At 44.2% G+C, this 26980-nt stretch overlaps 1 protein-coding gene across 1 annotated transcript in view; it reads left to right on the top strand.

Moving 5' to 3' along the window:
- Positions 1-26980, top strand: part of UMODL1 (uromodulin like 1) — a 55811-nt gene that overhangs the window by 18402 nt on the left and 10429 nt on the right. Inside the window, exons 9-16 of the mRNA XM_014938021.1 lie at positions 106-325; positions 3925-4062; positions 5047-5781; positions 9186-9298; positions 20240-20453; positions 21928-22065; positions 23667-24124; positions 24768-24910. Of these exons, the coding sequence (XP_014793507.1) occupies positions 106-325; positions 3925-4062; positions 5047-5781; positions 9186-9298; positions 20240-20453; positions 21928-22065; positions 23667-24124; positions 24768-24910 (2159 nt within the window). The remainder of the gene's footprint in view (positions 1-105; positions 326-3924; positions 4063-5046; positions 5782-9185; positions 9299-20239; positions 20454-21927; positions 22066-23666; positions 24125-24767; positions 24911-26980) is intronic.

The following is a 26980-nucleotide window of genomic DNA, read 5'->3' as shown; positions in this document are numbered from 1 at the left end:
TCTGTGTTGTGCGTAGTCTTTGAAACAGTACCACCATTGTTCAGTTTTAAAAGGACCTGTTCGTGTTGGCTTCCTAATTATCAATGCTTTTCCCCCTTTACTTAGCTTGAAAATTCATTTCCACCCAACATTTCTGCTTTATACAAATCTGGGAAGCTGAAAGTGCAGACTGAATCCTTGCAAGCTGGAAGCATCATAGTGAGGCTCAGAATCACTGTGGAGGACCCTGAGTTTCCAGTCGATGCCTCCACATTTGCCCCAGTGCTTTCTTACCTGCACAATGGCTCTGCGCTTTTGGTGGATCAGCAAAACGCTGCAGTAGAAGGTATTTTTTTATTTTTTATTTTTTTTTCAAACAAGAAGACAGGGTTTGTACTTTGATCATGCACAGTATCACCAGCATTCTTCATGGAATACTTCTTCATGGAGAGACAAAGTATGTGGTTTGTTGGAGAGAAATTCATCACATGAGAACCTACCTGGATGCTGTTCTGAGTGATGTGCTCTGGGCAATCCTGCTCTGGCAGGGGAGTTGGACCAGAGGATCTCTAGAGGTCCCTTCCAACTCTGACAATTCCGTGATTCCATGATAACTCCTCATGGGCTTTTATCCATTAGCCCAGAAGAGGTCAGACGATGGAGCATTGGCTGTCCCCATGTACCTGCTGGCACTACTCCACTATGTTCAAGGAGGAGCAGAGCTCTTGGTTTCCCTATTAATTTTCCTCCCTCTCCTCTTTGTGAGCAGTTGGAAGTTTGCCATATCTTTCTCACACTGAACTGCAGATAGGATTACTGTGGAATATTTGTAGCCTTTAGATACAGATACCCTCTAGACAATTTTGTGCTTCAAGGCTGTGGTGCTGTATTTGGGTGAGGGTTTAAGGAAAGAAATCTAACATCTTCATTATAGATGAACACATATATATATATATTTCGCTATAGAAATCCACTCAGAGGAATTCCCAAATGTCCTCTCAGTGAACAGGACTAAAGAAACATGTATGGAATTTATGTTAAACTAGGCCTTTGTTTGATCTTCAGTAATCACCTTTTTTATCTTCAAAGGGCTAAGTTCGGGCTTCAGGTTTCCCAGCTGGCAGAGACAGCCAGAGTTCAGAGAGCTGCCAAAGCCAACAGAATGGCTTATTCTTCTCCCCTGGTGTACTGAGTCCTTAAAAGTTTATTTACTGTGAACAGAGAAAACTCCCTTTGGAGTTGCAGAGCACACGGAGGTTAGGGGGAACAGGAGAGGAAAAAAAGCAGGAGAGACAAATTGCACCTGAAGCCTACAAATACCAAGGTGGTAGCAGATACTCAATTGCAAGATGGTGATGTGTGCCAAAATACTGTACAAACATTGCTGATCCTGGAGCCAGGGGGAAGAAGGCAATAGGTCTGGATTGTTAATTTAGTTGCAGAAAGCCAGGTGGCTTCCAGTAGCACCACTCTTAACCAGGAGCACAGCCAACTCCTCCACTCCTCCTTAGGGGCAGAGAAAAGGGGTCTATTTCTTACCTCTTCTCAAACAAGGATTCGTTTGACATGAATTTCCTGAAGTCAAATGTGGAAAATAAGGCAAAGGAGTGCAACTCATGAAGGAAAGATTTGTGTAATGGGCTGAGTCAAATGTGGAAAATAAGGCAAAGGAGTGTAACACATGAAGGAAAGATTTTTATAATGGGCTGTTTTGCTTCCTGACCCCTGAAAGCCCTAAGACATGCCCTTTGGCAATAAGCCCGCACAGCTCCTCTTCCAGAAGCGGAGCAATGGCACCTGGATCCTCTGTGGAGCCTGGCCACCAAAGGCTATGCACTTGGTTTCATGACAGTGGCAGAGCAGGGAATTCAACTTTGGAGCAGCAAGGATGAGAAGTCAGAAGGGACAGCACAACTGAGGGGATGGAGCAGTTGCATCTCTCTTTGAAGACTCATAAATTATTAAGTTTACAGCCATGATTAATAGAGATATTAAAATTGTCTGTTGTGTGAGGCATGGTAAGGAAAGAGAAAGCAATATGTGGTGAGTCAGGCCCAAGATCCATCTAGCACAATATCACGTCCTCAGTAGCAGCCAGAAGTCAATTCCTGGAGAAGCATAAGCATATGGCAAGTGTAGATGATGCTTCTCACTAATACTCTCTTAACCACAAATGGTTTTCTGTTCCAAGACTCCCTGAATCCAAAGTGATTTCTTTGGGTTTCTCCTCCACGGGTATCCCTGCATGAAATCATGCAAGCCTTTAGCATCTGCAACATCATTAGGCAAGGAGTTTCCTAGATTTTTAACCATTGCATGTACCTCTTGCAGGTATAATCATAGTGAACACAAAAGGTGGTTATTTTTTATAATTCTTGGAGTGAGACTGTTGGCTGAAGGTGGAGGAGTGGGGAAGGGGGAGGATGAGAGAGAGAGTGAAGGCACCCGCCAAGTGTGAAAGGCCAGAGAGGGGCCAAGAGTGCAGACAGAGAGCACAGAGCACACCTTGGCTGAGATGTAAGGGTTAGAGAGGAAAAAGGTGCCGTGTGTGTGTTTGTGTGTGCGTGAGTAATGGACTAGTGTCAGTGAGCACTGAGAAGAGAATGTAAATGTTTTGGCCCAATGTGTGATTGAATGTGATCGCCAGAGGTGAAGGAATTTGCTTAAAAAGCCATGCTAAGTGCTGAGAAAGGAAATCCTCAGAGGCAATGGAGCCAGTGAACGCAAGTTATTCAGCAATTAGCACGGAAGCATCTCTCAGATGGGGTTTGAAGCCATCAGGAGTCACAATTACCTCACAGCATAGTAAGGCATTAGTGAGAGTGCTTTCATTGCTGGTGCTTTAGTCAATACTGCAATGTATTCCTTCTAAGTGGCTTAGGCTATAACGTTAATAGGCATAAGCTGGCCATAGGCACATGAAATTGTCTAATGGAAACAATCACAGATGCAACAATTATCTAATGAGGAAGAAAGGAAAAAGAATTGCAATATTAGCTGGGAAGAAGCAAAAGGGAAGTGCTGTTTGCAAGCAGAAAGACGGATGCATGTATGTGCATGCACACACCGGCTCTGCACTTTCTGTTTCTAGAATGGGACTTTCCTTTGTTTCGGAGAAATGGTCACAGTGATTAATCTCTGCATGTTTGCAGAACAAGCACTTACAATAGTGCATTTTTCAAAACAACTTTCAGAATTATTTGTCCCAAGACACAGCCTTCAGTATGGTTTTTTGCCCTCCCTCACTTATGGCCCTGAGGCAGTGAAGGTGTGTGCACAAGGGAGTGCACACAGGGAGGTTCACATGAGGTTATTCTTGTCCAAAGCATTAACTCAGTCTTTGCATATTACTGGAACAGAGTGCAAATGGTAATACAAGACTTCAGATGTAAATCCCTCAAGAGTGAAGACACACGGCAATAGAATAGGTCTATAACACCATGAAAGAAGCATCTCAACTGATTCAGAGCAGCTGAAATTAGACATAAGGAAGAATCTTTAAGTATATTCATGCACTGATGAACCAGAATCTCTTTTCTGAAACTACCAGAGAGAGAGTCACAGTTTTACAGTATTACCTTTGAGAAGAACTCTATTATGAAGAGTTTTTGCCCTTAGCACTTCCTCTGTGAAGAACTGAAGAGTGCTTCTCCTGGGAGTTACTTGCATTTACCTTTTATTTGAAGCAGAGGATTATTTGGATTAAGTATCTATTTAATATTCTATCTACTGGTAGCTAGTGGTAACAGATCTATTCATTACCTGATGTATCTGGAGGCACTGTGCACAGAACTTGGTATAACGTATGCTTTTGATATAGCTGTAGTACAAATCTGCAACGTTCATAAATTCCAAACCTGAAGACAGGACTACTTTATGATTATTTCTAGCTTAATGAAGCCAGAAGGGAGGCTGACTGACCGATGTTCTGTTTTGGTCTTACAGACTGGGATGAATGTGCTTCTCACACCGAGAATGACTGCTGTGTGTTCGCAGAGTGTATCAATTTGATGGGCTCGTACTTGTGCAGATGCAAGACAACCATGGATACCAATCCATCCCGACCTGGAAGAAACTGTGAGGGTGAGCAAAAGACTGGCATGTAGTTTCCCTTTGGCATGAAAGATTGGAGTAAGTTGTGTTTTTTTACCTCTGTGTTTATATAGCAGAAAATGTGTATAGATGCACCTTTGCAGTCTGTGGCTGAACAAGTATATATGATCTGTGTCTGAGCGTGAAGGTGAACCTTATATATATCTTCAGATGAAATCCCTCTGAGATCCTTCTTGAGTAGCCTAATAACTCACTGCTGAGCAACATGGGGCATACTATTTCCTCTTTTGGTATGTCTGTGGCTAATTTCCTTGCACTATAATGGTCCATGGCCTGCCAACCAGAAGATGACTCCCGGGAATCAAATGGGCTTCTTTGTATAGGCACAAACCAGATTCAACACCATAACATTCACGTACACTACAATGTATGAGAATCATAGAATCATCTAGGTTGGAAGGGACCTTTAAGATCATCTAGTCCAACCATCAACCTAACTCTGATAAGAAACCACCACTAAACCATGTCACTAAGCACTATGTGAATCCATCTTTTGAATACCTCCAGGGATGATGCCTCAATCACTTCCCTGGGAAGCCCATTCCAATGCTTAATAACCCTTTCAGTGTAATTTTTTTTCCCTAATATCCAGCCTGAACCTCCCCTGGCACAACTTGAGGCCATTTCCTCTTGCCCTATTGCCTGTTACTTGGGAGAAGAGACCAACCCCCGCCTCTCTACACCCTCCTTTCAGGTAGTTGTAGAGAGCAATAAGGTCTCCCCTCAGCCTCCTTTTCTCCAGGCTGAACCAATCCCAGCTCCCTCAGCCTTTCCTCATGAGACTTACTCTCCAGGCCCCTCACCAGCTGCATTGCCCTGAATGAAACATTCAAGACCTCTTTCTGTAAGCTATTTTACGTGGCTGAATGGTCTCAATCCCATTTTCAGATCAGCCCCTGGTGCCTCCTCATCCAATCTGAGGTCCCATTTCAACATGCATTTGCTGTGTTGCAGGTGAGATTGTGGACCCTCTCACTGAAACGATGGCTCCTGAAGTAACCAACAGCACAGAGTTAGCTCCTGAAGAAGTGAGCTCTGCAGGCCCTGCTTCCCCTGCCACCACCGAGATGGTGGCTGCTGTGGGCTCCAAGACAAGCACCGCCGTACAGCAACCTGTTGCCCTGCCCCTGGGTGACAAGCAAGCACCCCACAGTTCTTCTCCCACCAGCACTCCTCCAGCCCCTTGGAAAAAAAGCCTGGCACCACAGATGGGCTCCAGCAGGGACAACAGCCCCACGACCATGGGGGTGGCAGCCAGCAAGGAACTGACCACGAACGCCGGGCAGCAGGTGGCCGTAAGTCCATGGCAGCAAAGCTCTGTGGCAGAGGCTTCCCCCAGCGCATCGCAGCGAGGGGCTGCTCCCACAGATGCACCCACGGGCACCACCAGGGAAGAGCCACTCAGTCCACCATTGCTGGTGTTTCCAAATCAAACAGCCTCTGCTACCACCAGAAGTCACACAGCTTTTGGTGTGCCTCAAGCCGACTCTCAAGGTGGTCCTGGTACAGCTCTGCTGGTCACAGGGCATGCTGGCCTTCCCACCTTCAACGCCACTCTCAGAGCACATGTAGAGATGGGAAGAGAGAACAGCTCTTGGTCTGAGAAACATGCTGGAGCCCTGGGGTCACCAGCTTTGCCAGGCACCTCTCCACCTCCCAGCCCAATGCCAGGGTCAGCCGTGGACCACAGTGAGTATATGTTCAGCAGGGGCCTACACACATGGTAATTTGGCTACATGAGAAGCAAAAACTCAGAGTTTGGAAAGACACACAGCTGGAATCTGTGACCTGGGATGAAGGTGTCTGAAACTAGCTTTTCTATGTCAAAACCGTTTTCTTGCAGGAATCAGCACTTTTTTCCTAATTCAGCCTGTCAGAATAATTTCTCTTTCTGGTAATTTGGCAGTCAGTTTTATTGATGTTACATTTCTTCTTCTCAAAGCAGATGAAGGAAATCATACAGTGCACTGAGCGTGGCTCATCGAAACATGCTGCTTGTCCTTTTGCCACACACCTTGTCTTCTCCTGCATGCTCCACGGAGCACCAGGGTACTTACAGGAGCAGGAGAGTTACCTGGGAAAGCAAATGACCTTCCTCCCTATTTCTCTGAGTGAGGATGGGTGAGGCAGAGCCCCACAAATTCTCTGTGGGGCAGGAGCTGCGTGGAAACCTGGGAACCACATTTTCAAGAGCTGCAATTGACAGTAACTAGGCTGGTGGCGGGGTGATTAATCTGTTTGGGTTTGGGCAGATGTATTGCAGCTAATTAGGGGATTTTTCTGTAGTTTAGAGCTGAATCATATTTTGAGGTTAAAGTTAAATTTGGTCTTTAAATTACAGTTTTGTTTGGGATAGGAATGCTGCTGTCTCTGCCCATTGATAAATGTATTTTTTCTTTAGTGTATTAGTAAGTGATACTATCCCGGTTTGAAGTATTTCAGTTGTGTTTCTGCTTGCCTTTATTCTGGCTCTCATGCCCTCCACATCTCTCTGATCCCAAACCACACTCCTCTCTGCTCTTTTCTCTTCCCCTCCTATACGATCTCCTGTTCTGGGGGTCTCCACTGATTCAGCTGCACTTCTGGTTCTCCCTCATTCCTTTCTCCCTGTAAAACCTCTTTTTTCAGCTGTGTAAGGCCAGCTCTGCTGCTTCTCCAGCCTCTATTGTACCACCAGTTCCAATCACCAGTGCCACAGTGTCCACTTTTCCAGTCCTGCTAAGCTCTGGGCAGTCATGTTGATACCCCTGTTCAGCTTTTGTCTTCTCTCTTCTTCATGTTGTATCCTTTGCTCTGCCTGGCAGAGCAAATTAGAAACAACTGATTTGGGACCTTGGTGACCAAATGGAGGAAACAAATAATTTTGGACCAAAGAACATTTTGACCTGAACTGAAAAGCTTCATTTACTGCTTTGCTTTGTGTTCCTTCTACCCTCTTTCATTGTAGGAAGCAGTAAAACAATGTGGATTTTTTTTTTAAATGAAAATGCAAAAATGTTCATTTCTTAAAAAAAAAAAAAACAAACAAAAAAGCTAATTTTAACTGAAAAAATGTGCAGGTAATTTTCTTCCAGCTGGGAAACAAATTGAAGAATTCTACACGAATAAGTTCAGTTGCTAAAAACTTGTTTTCTTTTCCTGATGAATTAGATATTCACCCAAGTGCTTCTGCTGGGAAAGTAGCTTGTGTAGGGATTATGCCCTTAAAAAAAAAAAAAAACAAAACCAAAAAAGCTAATTTTAACTGAAAAAAATGTGCAGGTAATTTTCTTCCAGCTGGGAAACAAATTGAAGAATTCTACACGAATAAGTTCAGTTGCTAAAAACTTGTTTTCTTTTCCTGATGAATTAGATATTCACCCAAGTGCTTCTGCTGGGAAAGCAGCTTGTGTAGGGATTATGCCCTAAGGGAACAAGAGGATATTCACCCAAGTGCTTCTGCTGGGAAAGTAGCTTGTGTAGGGATTATGCCAAAGTAACAAGAAGAAGAGCCACCGTAGTGGTATCTCACTAGCCCGGGGCAGGAAATTTCGAGGGCAAAAAAATCCATGTTTGGTGAAGTTTAATATATAGCTCCTCCTTGTGGCAACATCTCTGACCCGGAGGGTCAACTTCAGCTGAGTCTTCATAATGAAGTCTGTCATCTCTTTTAATTACTGATTATTCATTTTTCACTCAAAAGTTGTTCTGAACATTTTCCCCCTCTCACCATCAGATAACAATGTGGTTTATCACCTAAATACACATGTTCATCTGACAGACAAGGCATAGCAAAAAGCAAGCCAAATCATTTCATCTGAGCGGTGGTGGTGAGGGTTTCCTTGGGATCAGAAGTATGCTAGGATAAAGGAAACCTCCTTCTGTGGATTGCTTTAAGCAGGCACGACTTTCTCCTCTCCCCTGTAAAGCTTTGCTTGATGACCGTTTCTTTTCCTCTAGTACCTGTTCCAATTCAAAGGATTATTGTCCCCAATGTGACTAGAACCAGCTTTGATATAACACGATCCACAGAGTTTATGCAGAGTCTTAGTTTTCAGTTCTTCTTGCTTCAGGAAAAGCAGCTAAAATGGAAGACTAAAACTGGGTATAGGAGTCTGACAGTCTCAGAGCTGGAACCTGGTGCTTTCTATACTGTTGAAATCAGGACAGAAGTGTGCAGGGAGGAAAGCAAGTTGGTACGCCAGGAAGTAAAGACCGGTCACTTGATTCACAAACAATTTCAAACCAAATCCTTAGCCAGATGATAGAGTTCTTGAAGTCTTTGGTGAAGACTATCTTATATTCATATAAGATATTGAAACGTTAGATCTTGGTATGCTAGGAGTGATGGTCTGTTAGCAGCTGGCAGGCAGCGTGAAGACAATTGGCTGGCAATGGTCACAGTATTGGGTGATGGCAGTAAGCTTGCCTGGCTAGCCACTAAAAGGATGCTAGGGGTATGAGTCATGTCTTGAGAAGCCCTTTCTCTCCTTGTGATCACCTTCAGTGTCTGTAGGAACAATGCCAAGACCAGTGATACCGAGAAAGAACCTAAAACATTTGAAACTGACTTAACGTGATTCAGCAGATACAACTTCAGGGAGGAAGCGTACACCCTGTTGGGGTTCATCTTACCTTACCATAGCTGTCTAAAATTAGATGTCTAATCTCAGGCAGCCGTCTGGCCTTCCTCTGAGGCTGGAGGGAGGACGTTGGTGCTGCAATGATTTGCCCTCTGGAGGGACTGGTGTCGCCCCGTTGCACGTAGAGTGAGCTGGGACAGCTAGCTGAGCCTAGGAGAGCAATCCAGGTGCCGGCGCGTAGCCACAGAGCAGCATTTCAGATGCCCCAGAGCATCCAAGACAGAGCTGGCAGATATAAGCCCTACAGGAGGTCGGTGCCTTTCTTGAGAGTCAGAGAGGGCAGACTAATGTGATGGACGCCTATGTTCAGGTGTTTGTGGTTTTGGCTGCGTTTCAGAGGGCTGGCCTTCTGCTGTTATGAGCTGATGCGTACCTCACGTGGCCAGGCGTGCCAGTGACTGTCACACACTTGTCCATGGACTACACAGCCCATGGGACATGTATTTAAATTGTCTTTTTCTTACTTTGCAGCTGTCCGGAAGCTTAGTGGCACGGTACGGATAACAAACGTGGAATACTCTCCAGGCTTTAGCAATACAAGCAGTGAGGAGTACCAAACCTTTGCACAGCTCTTTGTTGATGAAGTAAGTGGCTCAGAAGGACCTGACCTGTTACCAGTCTCAATGAAACCATCTGTACAACCTTTTTCCCATGAAGGCTGCATGCCACGTGCGCGTCCCTTGGCCCAGCTGTAAGGTCTGAGTTCCCCTCAGAACTCCCTGAGTTCTGTCTGAGACTGTGGGATGAGTGTGCAGCTGTGTTTTAGAGTGAGATCGGGATTTGGGGATTCTCTGGTGACTCCATTTCCTCTGTTTCTCATACCCGGTTATACTGGTTTATTGATTGCCTCCAGGGGTGTGGTGAAAAGTTAATGGATATTGCAAAGTGCTCTGATATCCTTACCCTGCACAGCAGTATATTAATAAACTGTGTGATTGTTATTACTGTTTCTCACAGTACCTTGAGACTGACATTTCTTATAATCACCCTTGTTTTTGTAGTCCCGTATGTGGAAAGGGAGTGGTTTCTTGGTAAGTCACCTCTGTCCTCACTTCAGGGGTGTGGTGAAAAGTTAATGGATATTGCAAAGTGCTCTGATATCCTTACCCTGCACAGCAGTATATTAATAAACTGTGTGATTGTTATTACCGTTTCTCACAGTACCTTGAGACTGACATTTCTTATAATCACCCTTGTTTTTGTAGTCCTGTATGTGGAAAGGGAGTGGTTTCTTGATAAGTCACCTCTGTCCTCACTTCCAATTAGAGTGCAGGATATCGAAGCACATTGCCATATCGGCTGTACCTTTAATGCTCACATAATTCTCAGGCATTGCCTTTGACAGTATCACTCTCTGATTTCTTAGTGAATTTATCAGAATTTGGTTCCTGCTGGTGTTTACTCAAGCACGCCTGTGCTTGGAAAGCCACTAGTTACGCTGGGCTTCTTATTGCCTGCCTTATCTTCCCTTAACTGTCTGGTTTTTTTAGAGGCCTTGATAACTGTGCTGATAAATCCATCACTGGTGATGGTATGAATTTTCAAATTCTGCAGAAACTCCCACTGTGTACAGAGTCACAACCTGTCACTGAATTACAGCTGCCCGCGGTGGGTGCACTGGCAGCAGCGTGTGTTCGGGCAGAGGTCAGGCCGGCGTGGGGCTAGAGACGACTGCGAGGAAGGAAAAGTGTGATCTGTTTAGCTACACATGGTATTTTCTTGGATATCAAACAAGTTTCCCACTGGTCGTCTCTGTCCTCACTTCCAATTAGAGTGCAGGATATCGAAGCACATTGCCATATCGGCTGTACCTTTAATGCTCACATAATTCTCAGGCATTGCCTTTGACAGTATCACTCTCTGATTTCTTAGTGAATTTATCAGAATTTGGTTCCTGCTGGTGTTTACTCAAGCACGCCTGTGCTTGGAAAGCCACTAGTTACGCTGGGCTTCTTATTGCCTGCCTTATCTTCCCTTAACTGTCTGGTTTTTTTAGAGGCCTTGATAACTGTGCTGATAAATCCATCACTGGTGATGGTATGAATTTTCAAATTCTGCAGAAACTCCCACTGTGTACAGAGTCACAACCTGTCACTGAATTACAGCTGCCCGCGGTGGGTGCACTGGCAGCAGCGTGTGTTCGGGCAGAGGTCAGGCCGGCGTGGGGCTAGAGACGACTGCGAGGAAGGAAAAGTGTGATCCGTTTAGCTACACATGGTATTTTCTTGGCTATCAAACGAGTTTCCCACTGGTCGCTACCCGTTTGCACCTTTCTGGCTGTATTAGCGGAGCGCAGCTTTCCCCGAGCTGTTTTGGCCCCAAGCTGTCACATCAGAAAAACAGTCACAAAATGAGAGTGACGTGATTAGCAAAGTGAAAAGGGAGCAAGTCTCCACTGACCTCACTCTCATTCAGCATCACTCCCTGCCTGAGGCTGTTTTGGAACAGCACAGTATTAAAATGGACTAAAATGAATATATTTTCTTCATTCAGTCAGATACATTAATCCAGAAAATCACGGATAGAAATATATTTGGAAAGTTTCTAAAATGATTGCATAAAGGAACTAAAGTAAGTTTTGTGTCGGTTTCTTCATTCAGTCAGATACATTAATCCAGGAAATCATGGATAGAAATATATTTGGAAAATTTCTAAAATGATTGCATAAAGGAACTAAAGTAAGTTTTGTGTCGGTTTTACCAGGTTCTCAAAGTTTCAGTCAGAAAATGATCTCTTGTGATTATAAGGGACTAATTCCTTTTTCCAGCACAGTGGTTTTGTGGATCAGCTGGCGAGATGCGTTAGTGCTGATTCCATCTACCTCTGAGCCACTGTATATAGGCTATAGTTGCATAGCTACAGTATGTGGCAAAATATGTTGCGGGTGTTTTAGTAAAAACATTGTGTTTCTAGATGCCAAAGAAAAGAAAGTTCAGGAAAACAGGAAGATGTGGACATTTTCTTTTCAGGTTATAAGGGCCAGAAATCAATCCTTTAAAGTAAGTGAGGAAAGTTTCATGGGCTTTAAAAGCATTATCAGGTTCCAGTTAAATGAATTTTGCCAGAGATTTTTTTTAGCTTTAAAAGCATTATCAGGTTCCAGTTAAATTAATTTTGCCAGAGATTTTTTTTTTTAAACCTTTTTGGAGTCATCACCTACAATTTGGAGGATTTATAACTCCTAATGCATATAATGTTATTTAGCTTAGAGATGCCCCAGCACTTAAGTGCCATGTGGTTAAATTGGCAGCACAGCAAATGGAAATACTGTCCTTTAAATAATAGGTACATGAGAATGAGACAAAAACTTGATGTAACAACTTGCACTGTCATTGTCCAGGCCAGTTTCACCATCCTCCTTGCACTGTGCTGAAAAACAACATGACTAAAGGCAAGAGAGTATTTTAGTCTTCTTGGGTTTTGCATAATCACTCTTTTGCAACTGCCAAGAAGAATATCATGGCAGGTAGGGCTTGTCCTCAAGACAAAGAATCAGAAAACAAGTTTTGAATTAAAAACCCATTAATGAGGTGCATTAAATTCCTGAGTGGAAAATTTTGGTTTGAATTTGGTTGTCTTAAACATAACAGATCGACAAAAAAGTGTGAAACTAATAAATGCAAGAGAGTATTTTAGTCTTCTTGGGTTTTGCATAATCACTCTTTTGCAACTGCCAAGAAGAATATCATGGCAGGTAGGGCTTGTCCTCAAGACAAAGAATCAGAAAACAAGTTTTGAATTAAAAACCCATTAATGAGGTGCATTAAATTCCTGAGTGGAAAATTTTGGTTTGAATTTGGTTGTCTTAAACATAACTGATTGACAAAACAGTGTGAAACTAATAAATTATGTTACTTTATCTCAGTGACCCCCTCATTTGGAATTGACACAGCCTTTGTTTGGTGTAGCTTAATGCGCTTTAAGTGATTGCAGCTAAAGCTCTATGAATGTGGAATGAGTGTTGATACAGGGATTAAGGCAGTTTCATTATTCCAGTGTAATTTCATCCCTTTTATTAATTTGAATTTATCTGCAATTCAGGTCATCGTTAAAGCTGCTGGTGATGGTGGCTGGGCAGATGTGTGCTCTAGTACCTTCTCTCTGAAGGTGCAGCCAAAGCACAAACAGTGAAGAGAGTTGTTTGGTTTTTTTTTTTCAATTTGAGTGAAAAAACAGGATTTGTGCAGGGTTCAACTTAAATTAGTGCACCTTTTATTTATTTCCAGTTTCCAGACTGCCAGCGTGTTCCCTGCTCTGCTGGCCACGCAGGCTCCTGTGCAACTACCCACAATAGCTCCAATGAGCTGCTGACGTTTTTCTGGGGACCTGTGGATGGGTGGTCCCAGAAAACCCCCCAGCCATCCCACAGACACCCATGGGGTGAGCCTGGCTGGCTGAGCCTGCCACTTCCCTTTTGCTTAAAAAACCTACTGGCCTCTCCCATCCCGTTAATCAGTTTAGTGCGGCTTCCATCTGGCCCTCAACTTAGACTTTATCTGCCTCCTGTTTTTCTTGCCTGAGCACAGGACATACCTTTCCCTTGATGTTGGTGTTGGTTTTGCTCATGTTCTCTCCCTTTCTTGTGGCTCTTCTTCTGGCAGAGTGATTTCTCGTGGTCTGGCATCGCTAGTGTTTCCTTTGTGTGCTACAGAAGTTGTATATACAACGGTGGATCCCAAGATAATTTTTTTTTGTCTAGTAGGAAAACCTCATACTCAAGGGTATTATATATTGAATATTTCCTTCTAAAAAGTTCTCTCTTCCTATATTTTTTTTGTTCTAGCCCCACTCCATCAACCGTTATTTTGATAGCCTGGGGTGTGGTACCTGCTGTGCAATCATGTAGCCTTCTGGATAAAGGGTTCTGTAGTGCCACCTAGTGGCTAAATACAAGTACCGTGGATGTCCCCCTGGCACTTCTCAAGCTCCTGGTCCCTACTTGGTGAGGAAAAATAGGAATAAGGACAGAAACAAAACAAACAAGCAAACAACCTTAGATAAAAAGAAGCACCAATAAAATAAAATCTTCAGAAGACAGATGAGAAAGGGAATATGTGTGAAGTCAGGGATGAGCTAAGAGGATGTCACAGGCAAAACAAACAAGCAAACAACCTTAGATAAAAGGAAGCACCAATAAAATAAAACCTGCAGAAGACAGATGAGAAGGGAATGGGTGTGAAGTCGGGGATGAGCTAAGAGGATGTCACAAGTGTGAATATTTAATGTCTAGAAGTTCAGACAAAAGCTGTGAATGATGAAAACTTACTGCTGATCTCAAAATTTTCAGTACATGGTTGTGAAACAGCAGAAAGAGAGAGGAGGAGGGACCCGAGAGCCCCCCTGGCTTGGTGAAATGGGAGATTTTGGGGCTGACAAGGACAGCCTATGGTCTGCCCATGCTTTTGTAGGGACGTTAGCTCTATCCATCCTTCCAACTCTGACTTCATGCTCCGTGAGGCACTGTAAGGTTTGCTGTTTGGGACTTCCAGGCATATGGGAGCCCTTTCCAGGTGCACGCAAGGGGTTTGCTCCGTGCGTGTTACCTTTCCATGAATGCATGCAATGCCCATCAGCTCTGACAATTCAGGAAGGGGCTGCAGGATACCTGCAAAACCTGGGCCTGTCTGCAGGGCTGGATAACGCATAGTGGGCAAGTAATTTGGGACCGGATAGCACACAGCAGGCAAGTAAATCAGGCTTGAAATGTAGGTGTGTAAGAGCTGTGGTCACCTGGGTGAATCCAGCACAAGATGCACCAGCTCTGTGCACGGGTACAAGAGAAATGAAACTGCTTCTCCTCTCGACTCCCACCACTGACCCCTGCCTTGCCTCTTCCCTGGGCTCCCCCTGTTAGGAGTCACTGCCTGCACCCCTGAGCATTGCTTTACACCACTGACATTAAGCTCTGCCTTAAATTCACGGCTAAATTCCAGCTGCTCCAGGTATTTCCTGCAGAAGATGTGTCATCTCCACCTCGCCATTGGAGGTGACCACTGTGTAGTCCTTGCCTGCTCCCTTAATTCTCTGGGAAGTGGAACTGGGGAAGGAAGCGAGTGATGTACCCTAAAGAGAGGGCCTACAGCAAAGCCAGGTGCTGGGAAAGACAAGAGGTGCCACTCTCCTGCTCAGGGCAGCGATGTGACAGCTCTCACCTGGGCCAAGTGCTGCTCATCTGGCCCTTAGAGTGCAGTTGCTTGCCTCTTTTGTGCCTGCCTCTCTGCTGGCATCTGCTGGGAGCCTGACAACCACAGGAGGGTGAAGGCAAAGGGCGAGTATGCTGAACAATCACAAAAATTCAGGTATTTCTGTGGCTGTTTCCACCTCTCCGTGGCCTGCATTGAAACTAGTGGCTGCTAATTACAAGGAAGGTATGTGTATCCCAGGCTCAGGAGGGTTAACAGAGACAGCATGGCTGTTGGGAGCTTGCTCTCTTACTGTGGACAGTCTCCAGTTGCACTGTCTGTGGCAGCTTTTAAGGGCAATTTTAATATCAATAGCTGGGAGCAGCCTGTGCTACCTTCCTGATGCAGGCTTGAAAGTTATGTCCCACGCTTTCTGTTGCTGCACTTTCTATTCCTAAGTGTGGAAGAATGTAAAGAGATTTCCCAGACACATGTGAGAGATATTAAGAAACATAGAGGATCTGTGAGCACCTCCTGGAGAAAGCGAGAGAAGAAAATATATGATTCTAATGGGAAAATTTCAGGACATTGATGGATGGTATCACATAGCCTAGGCTTATCCTGGTATCTGGTCTTCAGGTATGCGTTCTGCCTGCACCAGGGTTAGATGTTGGGGCAAGACCTGGCATGTAAACCTCAGTGTGTGTGTGTGTGTGCGTGCATGCGTGTGCCCTGCTTTCATTTGGGACATGCAGGTAGGCAAGGAATCCAGTGCAGAATCTTATTTGGCCCCTTATCTGGGCCAATAGAGGAAAAGGACTGAGGGGAGAACTTGTGGATGTTTAGCAGTTTGTCTTTGTGGTGAGTTTCTCAGAAATAAGCCGTACTCCTGTGTATAATGTTTTCTCAACATGTCCTTTAAAGCTGAATTAATATTAGCCTTGTGCCTTGTCTGGGGTTGGTCCCATGAGATGATGCCATCTGACCTGTATCTGCTCCTCAAGATAATTTTTTTTTGTCTAGTAGGAAAACCTCATACTCAAGGGTATTATATATTGAATATTTCCTTCTAAAAAGTTCTCTCTTCCTATATTTTTTTTGTTCTAGCCCCACTCCATCAACCGTTATTTTGATAGCCTGGGGTGTGGTACCTGCTGTGGAATCATGTAGCCTCCTGGATAAAGGGTTCTGTAGTGCCACCTAGTGGCTAAATACAAGTACCGTGAATGTCCCCCCGGCACTTCTCAAGCTCCTGGTCCCTACTTGGTGAGGAAAAATAGGAATAAGGACAGAAACAAAACAAACAAGCAAACAACCTTAGATAAAAAGAAGCACCAATAAAATAAAATCTTCAGAAGACAGATGAGAAAGGGAATATGTGTGAAGTCAGGGATGAGCTAAGAGGATGTCACAGGCGTGAATATTTAATGTCTAGAAGTTCAGACAAAAGCTGTGAATGATGAAAAATTACTGCTGACCTAAAAATTTTCAGTTCATGCTTGTGAAACAGCAGAAAGAGAGAGGAGGAGGGACCCGAGAGCACCCTTGGCTTGGTGAAATGGGAGATTTTGGGGCTGACAAGGACAGTCTATGGTCTGCCCATGCTTTTGTAGGGACATAAGCTCTATCCATCCTTCCAACTCTGACTTCATGCTCCGTGAGGCACTGTAAGGTTTGCTGTTTGGGGCTTCCAGGCATATGGGAGCCCTTTCCAGGTGCACGCAAGGGGTTTGCTCCGTGCGTGTTACCTTTCCATGAATGCATGCAATGCCCATCAGCTCTGACAATTCAGGAAGGGGCTGCAGGATACCTGCAAAACCTGGGCCTGTCTGCAGGGCTGGATAACGCATAGTGGGCAAGTAATTTGGGACCGGATAGCACACAGCAGGCAAGTAAATCAGGCTTGAAATGTAGGTGTGTAAGAGCTGTGGTCACCTGGGTGAATCCAGCACAAGATGCACCAGCTCTGTGCACGGGTACAACAGAAATGAAACTGCTTCTCCTCTCGACTCCCACCACTGACCCCTGCCTTGCCTCTTCCCTGGGCTCCCCCTGTTAGGAGTCACTGCCTGCACCCCTGAGCATTGCTTTACACCACTGACATTAAGCTCTGCCTTAAATTCACGGCTAAATTCCAGCTGCTCCAGGTATTTCCTGCAGAAGATGTGTCATCTCCACCTCGCCATTGGAGGTGACCACTGTGTAGTCCTTGCCTGCTCCCTTAATTCTCTGGGAAGTGGAACTGGGGAAGGAAGCGAGTGATGTACCCTAAAGAGAGGGCCTACAGCAAAGCCAGGTGCTGGGAAAGACAAGAGGTGCCACTCTCCTGCTCAGGGCAGCGATGTGACAGCTCTCACCTGGGCCAAGTGCTGCTCATCTGGCCCTTAGAGTGCAGTTGCTTGCCTCTTTTGTGCCTGCCTCTCTGCTGGCATCTGCTGGGAGCCTGACAACCACAGGAGGGCGAAGGCAAAGGGCGAGTATGCTGAACAATCACAAAAATTCAGGTATTTCTGTGGCTGTTTCCACCTCTCCGTGGCCTGCATTGAAACTAGTGGCTGCTATGTACAAGGAAGATGTGCGTATCCCAGGCTCAGGAGGGTTAACAGGGACAGCATGGGTTTTGTCCTTCACAAGCTGTTGGGAGCTGCTCTCTTACTGTGGACAGTCTCCAGTTGCACTGTCTGTGGCAGCTTTTAAGGGCAATTTTAATATCAATAGCTGGGAGCAGCCTGTGCTACCTTCCTGATGCAGGCTTGAAAGTTATGTCCCACGCTTTCTGTTGCTGCACTTTCTATTCCTAAGTGTGGAAGAATGTAAAGAGATTTCCCAGACACATGTGAGAGATATTAAGAAACATAGAGGATCTGTGAGCACCTCCTGGAGAAAGCGAGAGAAGAAAATATATGATTCTAATGGGAAAATTTCAGGACATTGATGGATGGTATCACATAGCCTAGGCTTATCCTGGTATCTGGTCTTCAGGTATGCGTTCTGCCTGCACCAGGGTTAGATGTTGGGGCAAGACCTGGCATGTAAACCTCAGTGTGTGTGTGTGTGTGCGTGCATGCGTGTGCCCTGCTTTCATTTGGGACATGCAGGTAGGCAAGGAATCCAGTGCAGAATCTTATTTGGCCCCTTATCTGGGCCAATAGAGGAAAAGGACTGAGGGGAGAACTTGTGGATGTTTAGCAGTTTGTCTTTGTGGTGAGTCCCACGCTTTCTGTTGCTGCACTTTCTATTCCTAAGCGTGGAAGAATGTAAAAAGATTTCCCAGACACACGTGAGAGATATTAAGAAACATTGAGGATCTGTGAGCACCTCCTGGAGAAAGCGAGAGAAGAAAATATATGATTCTAATGGGAAAATTTCAGGACATTGATGGATGGTATCACATAGCCTAGGCTTATCCTGGTATCTGGTCTTTAGGTATGCGTTCTGCCTGCACTGGGGTTAGATGTTGGGGCAAGACCTGGCATGTAAACCTCAGTGTGTGTGTGTGTGCGTGCATGCGTGTGCCCTGCTTTCATTTGGGACATGCAGGTAGGCAAGGAATCCAGTGCAGAATCTTATTGGGCCCCTTATCTGGGCTGATAGAGGAAAAGGACTGAGGGGAGAACTTGTGGATTTTTACCAGTTTGTCTTTGTAGTGATTTTCTCAGAAATAAGCCGTACTCCTGTGTATAATGTTTTCTCAACATGTCCTTTAAAGCTGAATTAATATTAGCCTTGTGTCTTGTCTGGGGTTGGTCCCATGAGATGATGCCATCTGACCTGTATCTGCTCCTCCTGTGGCTGATGCTGGGCCTGGAGATGAAGGGGAATGGTGCTGGAAATACAAACACTGTTGTACATCCCCCTAGAGCTCCTGCATATGCCCTGCCCCATGGACTGCTCTCCTGTGGGAGGAGATGTTCCCACAGGTGGTGGCCCTCCAGAGGTACCCAGCCTTGGAGGGTGGAACAGTTTCTCAGAAATAAGCCGTACTCCTGTGTATAATGTTTTCTCAACATGTCCTTTAAAGCTGAATTAATATTAGCCTTGTGTCTTGTCTGGGGTTGGTCCCATGAGATGATGCCATCTGACCTGTATCTGCTCCTCCTGTGGCTGATGCTGGGCCTGGAGATGAAGGGGAATGGTGCTGGAAATACAAACACTGTTGTACATCCCCCTAGAGCTCCTGCATATGCCCTGCCCCATGGACTGCTCTCCTGTGGGAGGAGATGTTCCCACAGGTGGCCACCCTCCAGAAGTGCCCAGCCTTGGAGGGTGGAATGGGAAGAGGTTGAACATACAGCTCCAGTCCATTTATCTCTTTGAGAGGGGTTGGTGCCTCCATCTTAGCTGACAGTGGAGAAGCTTAACAGCTCAGCTGATGCAAAGCCTCACGTAGGGTTGTATTTTCCCATCCCACAGAGAGCAGACCATCCTGCTCTCCCACGTGGTAAAGGAGGCAGCTTCCGGGGCTATCATGACTAAGTCCCAGTGTGCCTTGAAAAAGGTGGCATTTTCTTTCTCAGACAGATAGTGAAGTTCAAAGTTACTATGTGCAGACTGTGAATGTTTATTCTATTGATTTCTCTAGACTGACCTATGTTCAGCTGTGATTTGGTGCTGCAATACTTTGAGGATGACTGTTCCTGTTCAAAATAGTGCAGAGCTATTTCCTAGCCTGGCTCTTGGACTCTCGAGGAGGACCATGAACTGAGGCTGTGTGCCCTGATGAGAGTCAGAATTTGCAGAAATAGTATGATAGTTCTCAGGGATGACTTTATTGAAATATTTCTGAAATCAAATGGACGACTAGCTTGATGGAAGGTTGAACTACGTGGCAGTGCTGATTAAATGAAATATCTTTCTCTTTTCTTCACCCTGGTCCAGGCCTTTAAAAAGAGGTGTTATTTGCTTGGCTCTGGTGAGAAATAACCTGTGAAGAAAGGCTTGAGGGTGACCTGCTCTAAGCTGTACCCTACCTGAGCTGAGGGAGCCCTTTGCTCTGAAACATATATGCAGTGTGGAGAGTTAGGACACATCTCAACTTCCGTTGGCAGCTCCTCCTCAGATTGCAATGCCCCCTCTCCCTGGAGGCATTTTGAGAGGCAGAACATGGGAGCTTCCCTGCAGTCTCCTCCCTTGCTGTTACCAGAGGCAAGGACCTGTGCCAAATGACAGGCGAGGCGTCTTAATCGCTTAGCTTGTTTATTATTCATGGTTAAATATATATCATATCCTTCAGCTGCTGTAGAGTCAAAGCGTTATAAAGCAAATGGTCTTCTTTCTGCTACTTCCCTCCAGAGTATGAAGCACAATTGTAATGCATACTGCTCTCTTCTGGACAAAGTACAAAGCCTAAAATGTAATTGCTTCTATCTGTCCACCTCCACATGCATTTTGTTTTTATTCCAGGTACATAAATCTCTGCCCCTTGAGGTTCTTCAGCAGATAGATGCTGGTCTGATTAAAGTGTTGGTAACGGGTATTACTAATGGGAGCACGGTGGTAAGTTTCAATTTACTGATTGCAGAAGATGTGGATATCTACTACATCATCACCACTTTTCGTGATGCCTTTGAACACAGCTCCTATTTCACGGTTGACAAGAGCAGTCTCTCCATAAATGGTAAGGAGCAGATATATCTCAATAGTTCTTCAGAACTAGAAAGATGATAAAGCCTGATTTTAATCTGTATTTTTTGAGGTGAAAGTATCTGTAAAACAGATGGATGAAAAGCCATTCTCAGACTCCTGATCCAAAAGGAAAAAACCAACCGGTCTTTTTGTCTATAGCTAGCATTAATGTTATGGAGAAGAAGATACGGAGATGTTAGAAACAGTGGTCACAAATTGAGGATTTTATAAGCCACCAGTGGAAACAGGTCCCTGTACACAGTCATAACTAGCTCTGTCTAAAATAAGTTTGAAACATGTTACCCTCTGCTTTGCACTGATAATTTTGCATGAGATAGAAACCTCAAGAAACAAATAAATGAACATGTGAATTCTTCTTCACTGGGAGTATGTGCTTTCCTCACCAATCTGTGGGTCACGAGTTCAGATGAAAGTCCACACTTTACCAAGGCCAGCACAATGGCTGATTGTACAGCTTTTTTTCCCTTATATGTAATTTAAGTAAGTCAGTAACAAGAAACGCTAGTCTCCTGACTAACAGCTGTTGAGTTCTGTTTCACAAGTTCATGTGTCATCTCTGAAAAAAATACCAAATTCTATATCCTTAACATAATACATTTGTTCAAAGAATATTATGATAAGCTGTCAGTTAGAATCTCACGCAAAATGACTTCAGACACATGTATTCGGGCTGCCCTGTGCGTTCTCTTTGCCTCTTCCCCTCACAGCTGTGAATCTGGAAAGTTACATATCCTGATAATTATTAAGATCATGCCTATCTTGTGATAGTGCTTTGTAGAGTGCCTGCCCCCCTCGAGCCTGTGCTAAAACAAATGGTTTGGTTCAGGAACAAGTCCCCATACAGCAGGTGGTTAGTGCTGCTTTCTGAGTCCTACTTACGGTGGTACACCCTTATTCGCACAGTTGCAATTAGATCTGGAGAAGAGAAAGGGATGTAAAATTTATTTTTCATTTCAAAAGTGAAAATTTTGGCCACCTAAAAAGTAACAAAGCAACTAGACTGCAAATTGGACCAGTCACACAACCCTCCTGCTTCACACATGCTGGGCATTTACTAACCGTCTCCTCAGGAATGTGGAATGGGGGAGGCAGCTGAGAAAATCCTTGGGATTAGAAGTGTCCCCTTGACCTATTGATCAGTTTAGGAGGACAGGAGCTCTGAAGCAGGTTGCTTACATTTCAGTGAGTATCTGCTGAGCATTGTTGGTAGCACAGCTCCTGGAGGGTTTTGTCAATGCCTTGCAATTAGCCATCAAGGCCATCCTTCCAGTATCCCACCTCTTCTAGACCCAGAAGCTGCCTGACACATACAGTAGAGTATCACACCTAAGAGGTGTAATCCCACCATGATATCATGGTGATAGGACCGTGCTCCGGTTTCAGAACCATCATATTTTCATTTAGATGCTCTCCACCTTTGTCTTTTGCTTAAATATACCCAACAGATTACGATGAGTGCAAAAGCGAAGAAGACGACTGCTCCCCAGATGCATCATGCCATAACACACTTGGGTTTTACCAGTGCAGCTGCAATGAAGGATTTGCTGATGTGCATCCAGAAAGGCCTGGAAGAAGCTGTGAAGGCAAAAATATATTTTTCTAATCAAATGGCTAACTGCATGCTTAGTGACTGGATCATGGTCACACTTGCCACAGGTCTTGAAATTTTGCCAGGGATGAATTTGGTTCATTGTTTTCAGCTGGATCCTAATGGGAAAAGTCTTCCAGTGGACTTTAAGTATTTCTGACTGTAATACCCTGCTATGAGAGTTTACTGTATTAATATTTAATGTTCCCTTTGTGAGATTCTTTTAAGAATTCTGTTTCCTCATATTTACCATTAAAATTAGATAGGACTGTGAAGATTGTCAGTTATTTTCATTAGCAGTATCAGAGGTGACAGCAGAGATAATAGAGAAGATAACAGAAAGCACTAGGTACATGGTTTGACCTCTGTATGGCAAAGGGCTTGAAGTATTGGTATTCAAACTACTTTTTTGCATGAGTCAATTCATCTAGCTTCTCTATTTCCTTAAATCATTCATTAGCTGATGTACTATGGGTCTTTAAGCTCCTAAATTCTTTTAGGCTTCTTCAGCCGTTTATATTTGTTTTTGTAACCACAGTGATAAGCTACTCTTTGGCTGAAGTCACAAGGATTTGTCAATTGATACCAACCTTTGCTCAGTTTTGTTTAACCAAGATGTTTAGCATAATGAGCTTTTGGGAGATTCAGCTATGAAAGAGCTCAGACTTTTTTTTTTCTTCCTCAACATTCAAATCAGCACCTTTTCAATTTGGGGCATATCCAAAAGACGGGGTGTTCCAGAAGGAGATATATATATATGTACAGATTTTGTATATGGGAAATAGGTGCTATTTGTATGTACACCCCATTAAAATTGTTTAAGATAATTTTTTATGTGATGAGACACATCCATTGTGTTTCACTACAAATGGAAGTTTATAATCTTGGTGCTCTTTAGGTCAGTGGTGGATTTCTACCAGCAAAGAGCCATCGGGTAACCCCAGAGCCCGTGCTGGATGCTGGGTGTTTGACATACACACATTCAACCTGTGCTTTCCCTTTTACCTCACTTGCTTTCTTCCTGAAACCATTAAAAATTGCAACTAACATGTTTGTTCAGCTCCCCACTGTGTCTCTCAGGACATGGATATGCAAATTGCTACATGAGGTTTGTCCTGCACTTCCCCCAAAATGGGTTTTCCAGAATGCTCAGGGTCATATCTTTTGGGTACCAACAGGTCACAAATGGGGCCAGGGTTTTTAATAAGCTCTGCTCCTGTTTTTACCCCACATTCAGAAGCATGCAATTTCCTACAGTACTAGGCAAAAAAAATATGAACACTTTCTGGTAACTTACAACTGGGGATCTCTTGCAAACATTGATCTTCCAAAAGCTATATATATGTGTTTTACTTGACCACATTAATTATTGCCACTCTCAGGAAATAAGCTTTACTCACAGGCACTTTATGTATCTCTTGCTCTTTCTCAAAAAAAAGCCACAGCTTGGCAGCAAGTAGAGCAGATTGAAAAAACAAAAGCAGCTGGTTTCCTGCCAGGAACTGAGATTTTCTTCCTAAGGGTTTGCTCTTACCTTATAAAATAATTTTTAATCTGTAAATTACAACAGTACCTTTATTTTTGGTATTTCTTCAGCATTTCCTATGAGCCAAGAGGCAACACCGATGGATAAGAAACCTGTACACAACACAGTTTTACCTGTGACATCTTTGCAAACCTCAACTCATGTTTCCTCCCCTGCTTCGTTGGACTTCTCTACTGTGGAGCACAAAGCATTGGAGAACAGCACATTGTCCAGCGTGGGGCTCTCTCCTCTTCCCACGGATCCTGTGTCAACTCCCGATGTTTCTCCTCAAGCATCTCCTGTCCCACTCGTTAAACCTGCCCAGGAGGTTTCCATTAAAGATGCGGTGAGAGTGTTCTGTGAAATTGAGAAGATCGTCCTTGCTGTCCAGAAGAGCTTTTTACAGCAGGAGTCTATCCCCGAAACCTCCCTGTACCTGGGGGAGCCTCGCTGCAACGTGAGCATCAGCAACAGCACTCACATTGTGCTGCAGGCAGGCTGGAGTGACTGCGGCACTGAAGTTGAGACTGTAAGTCCCTTGAATGCCCCTAAGAATTTTGGTTTGGTCTTGGGGGTGAGGTGAGGAGGGGCAATGGCAGATCCCTACTAGACATAGTCTATTAGTTTCTGAAATGTTGGACAAAGAAATTTATTCGGAGAAAGAAAACCCCTTCCTGCGAGTGGAAAGCTACCTCATTGTTTGGGAAGGAGGGCAAGCAAAAAAGAGAAGGGGAATTTTTGCGGTCAGACAGGAAAACTCAAGGGCTTCTCCAAACTGAGAGTCACTTCCCATGTCTCTCTAAGCTCCCTCTGCAGCTATTAGAAGCTTCTCTTTTCTTAAAAGCAATTTCATCATCATCATCTACAGACAAATACCCAAATTGGTACTAGTAATGGGGACAAAGAGCAATAACTATCTCTTTGGATCCCTACACTATGCTCAGGTCATGGCAAAGTACAGAAATTCCCTTGTGGAGCAGACTGAGGAAGAGGAGGAAGTCGGATGGATTTTCATTGTCTCACTCTACAACAAATAAAATACTAGAGGTTCAATCTGTTTGATTTTCGCATCCAGGAGAATGGAGAATTCCTAAACTGGTAAGTATGTAGTCTGTTATATCCCTAGATACACTGATGTTCACAAGTTGTGCTTTCTTCTTTCTGTGTCCCAGAACATGACTAACACCGTAGTGAAAACCATCCTTCGGAATGACGTTTCTGCTCAGGGAGTAATCCACCACTTAAAAGTTGCCAGTCCCATTCACTGTGTGTTTCAAAACGATCTCTTGACTTCCTCTGGATACACTGCAGAAGGGTACGTAGCTCTCTCTGCTTTGAAATGCTGTTGTGTGGCTGAGTGCTGCTGCATCCCAGAAATTCCCCGGGGCCCTTAGCTGTATCCAGCAACAGTACTCGCTCTGCCACGTAGTCTGCCGTCCTGCGAGTCCTGTGCTCAGGTGATCCCTGCTGTGGCATTCTCTCCTGCTCCATGTAATGTGTCAATAGATCTCACAGCCAACAAGATTGGCCATTGCCTGGCTAAACCACAGATGGAAATAAACATTTGGGAGCTACTGGTGCAGGTCTGAGAGACAGAATTCCTGACCCCTCTTTGCCTTCCTGGGCAACCACATGTAGCAATAACACTGTTTTCCTGCTTCCTACTGTTCACATCAAACCCATGCTCACTGAAAAGGTGGCAGCACAAGCTTTGCTCTGATGGTGAATGTTTTTCCTTCGTACAAGTGCACCTCCTCTCTCTCGCCTAACAGCATGCTTAAGCTATCATCATCAAATCCACTTTCTGCTTTCCAATCCCCCAGACATTATATTTTCCATTCTATCTCCCTGCAAAGTCTGTGTTCAGCTCCTGCTCTCTGAGCCCTATGGTTTTCACATGTCCCTCACTTACTGTTCAGGTTTGTCCTTCCTTAATTTTTTTGGCTCTGCTCTTCACTAAACTTTTAGTCTCCTTATATTTAACTTTAAGACAACTCATAGTCTTGTTCTCCTTCAGGTCCACTCAAATACCAATCTCTGCTCTATTCGTATTGCCAAGACATTCTACCCTTTGGCTTTTTGCACTTGTATTTCCATCCTCCCTTCCCAATGAAAAATAGGATATATTTTTTCTCTTTCCTCTTGAATGGTGTTCCAATGTCCTGGGCTACAGATAACTCTTCATGACTTAGGTGTGCAAGAGGTGGAGAAATAGGCACTGATTTATAGAAACATGCAGTCAAATTTGTGGTCTTTAAAGGACGTTAATTGTTGTTTCAGACTTTACACCATCTTTGAGGATTTGCATGGATCTGGACACTTCAGAACAGAAATGCAGTTGTTTATTGGTAACTCCCCAATACCACAAAATTTCAGTGTCTCTGCCAGTGATGATGTACTAATTGAAGTGGGGATCCAGAGAGCAGACAGCAAGCTCAAGGTGGTCCTCACTGACTGCTGGGCGACTCCAACTAACAATTCAGTGGATCCTCTCTCATTCTCTTTTATCAGCAACAGGTACAGCAATGCCACTTGCAAATAGCATGTGCCATACCTTAGGTCTTCCGGTGGTGCTAAGTACTAATGTGTTATATTTTAAATGCCTTTTTTGTGTGTTCTCATCATTCATATACACTGTCCCTTACCATTCTGGTAACTGGTAACATTCTGGACCAGTTACACTGTTTCTTACCATTCTGGTAACTGGTAACATTCTGGTAACATTCTGGACCGGTTACACCGTTCTTGAACAAGGAAGGTAGGTATGAAAAGAAAATGTTTTCAAAGGTTAACAAAGTAGTTGTTTGAGTTTGATTGCCTCCACCATAGTGTTGCAAAGGAATAGTATTTTGACCTGATGCCTCCACCATAGTGTTGCAAAGGAATAGTGGGGAAATAGGTGGTTTTGTCAGTCAGTAGTGAAAGAACATTGAAAAGCGTGTGCTTTTTATCTGTGGCTCAGATATTACCAAGAACTTATTTGACTTTCATTGATGAAGGTGTAGGTTAGTTAATTCCTATGTTTTGTGACTCACCAACAATATTAATTCAGCCTCTGGTAAAAGAGGAGTTTGTTCCTGTCTGGATCCCTGATCTCGCCCTGATGTCGTATTCTGTGGGCTCACCTGTCACCTTAAAATAAGGGATTGTCCTTTTGCTCAGTAGCAAAAGCTATTCCTTTTAATATGATTTCTTTCACTTTGTAGTTGGTGAAGCCAAGTTTAACCCGTTCTTTCTGTTTCTCTCTCTCTCCTTTTCCAACTTTCCAACCACTTCTCAAAAATCCTGTTCTATTTGGATCCTGTGAGAATAAAGCAGCAAATAGCCCCTTATCACCCCTGCACTGCTGGAGAGCTGCTTCACGGTGGGACTGGCTATGGCTTTC

This window comes from Calidris pugnax, unplaced genomic scaffold (assembly GCF_001431845.1).
Source record: "Calidris pugnax isolate Ruff unplaced genomic scaffold, ASM143184v1 scaffold25, whole genome shotgun sequence".
Lineage (NCBI taxonomy): Eukaryota > Metazoa > Chordata > Aves > Charadriiformes > Scolopacidae > Calidris > Calidris pugnax.
This window is presented reverse-complemented; position numbering and strand designations above follow the sequence as displayed.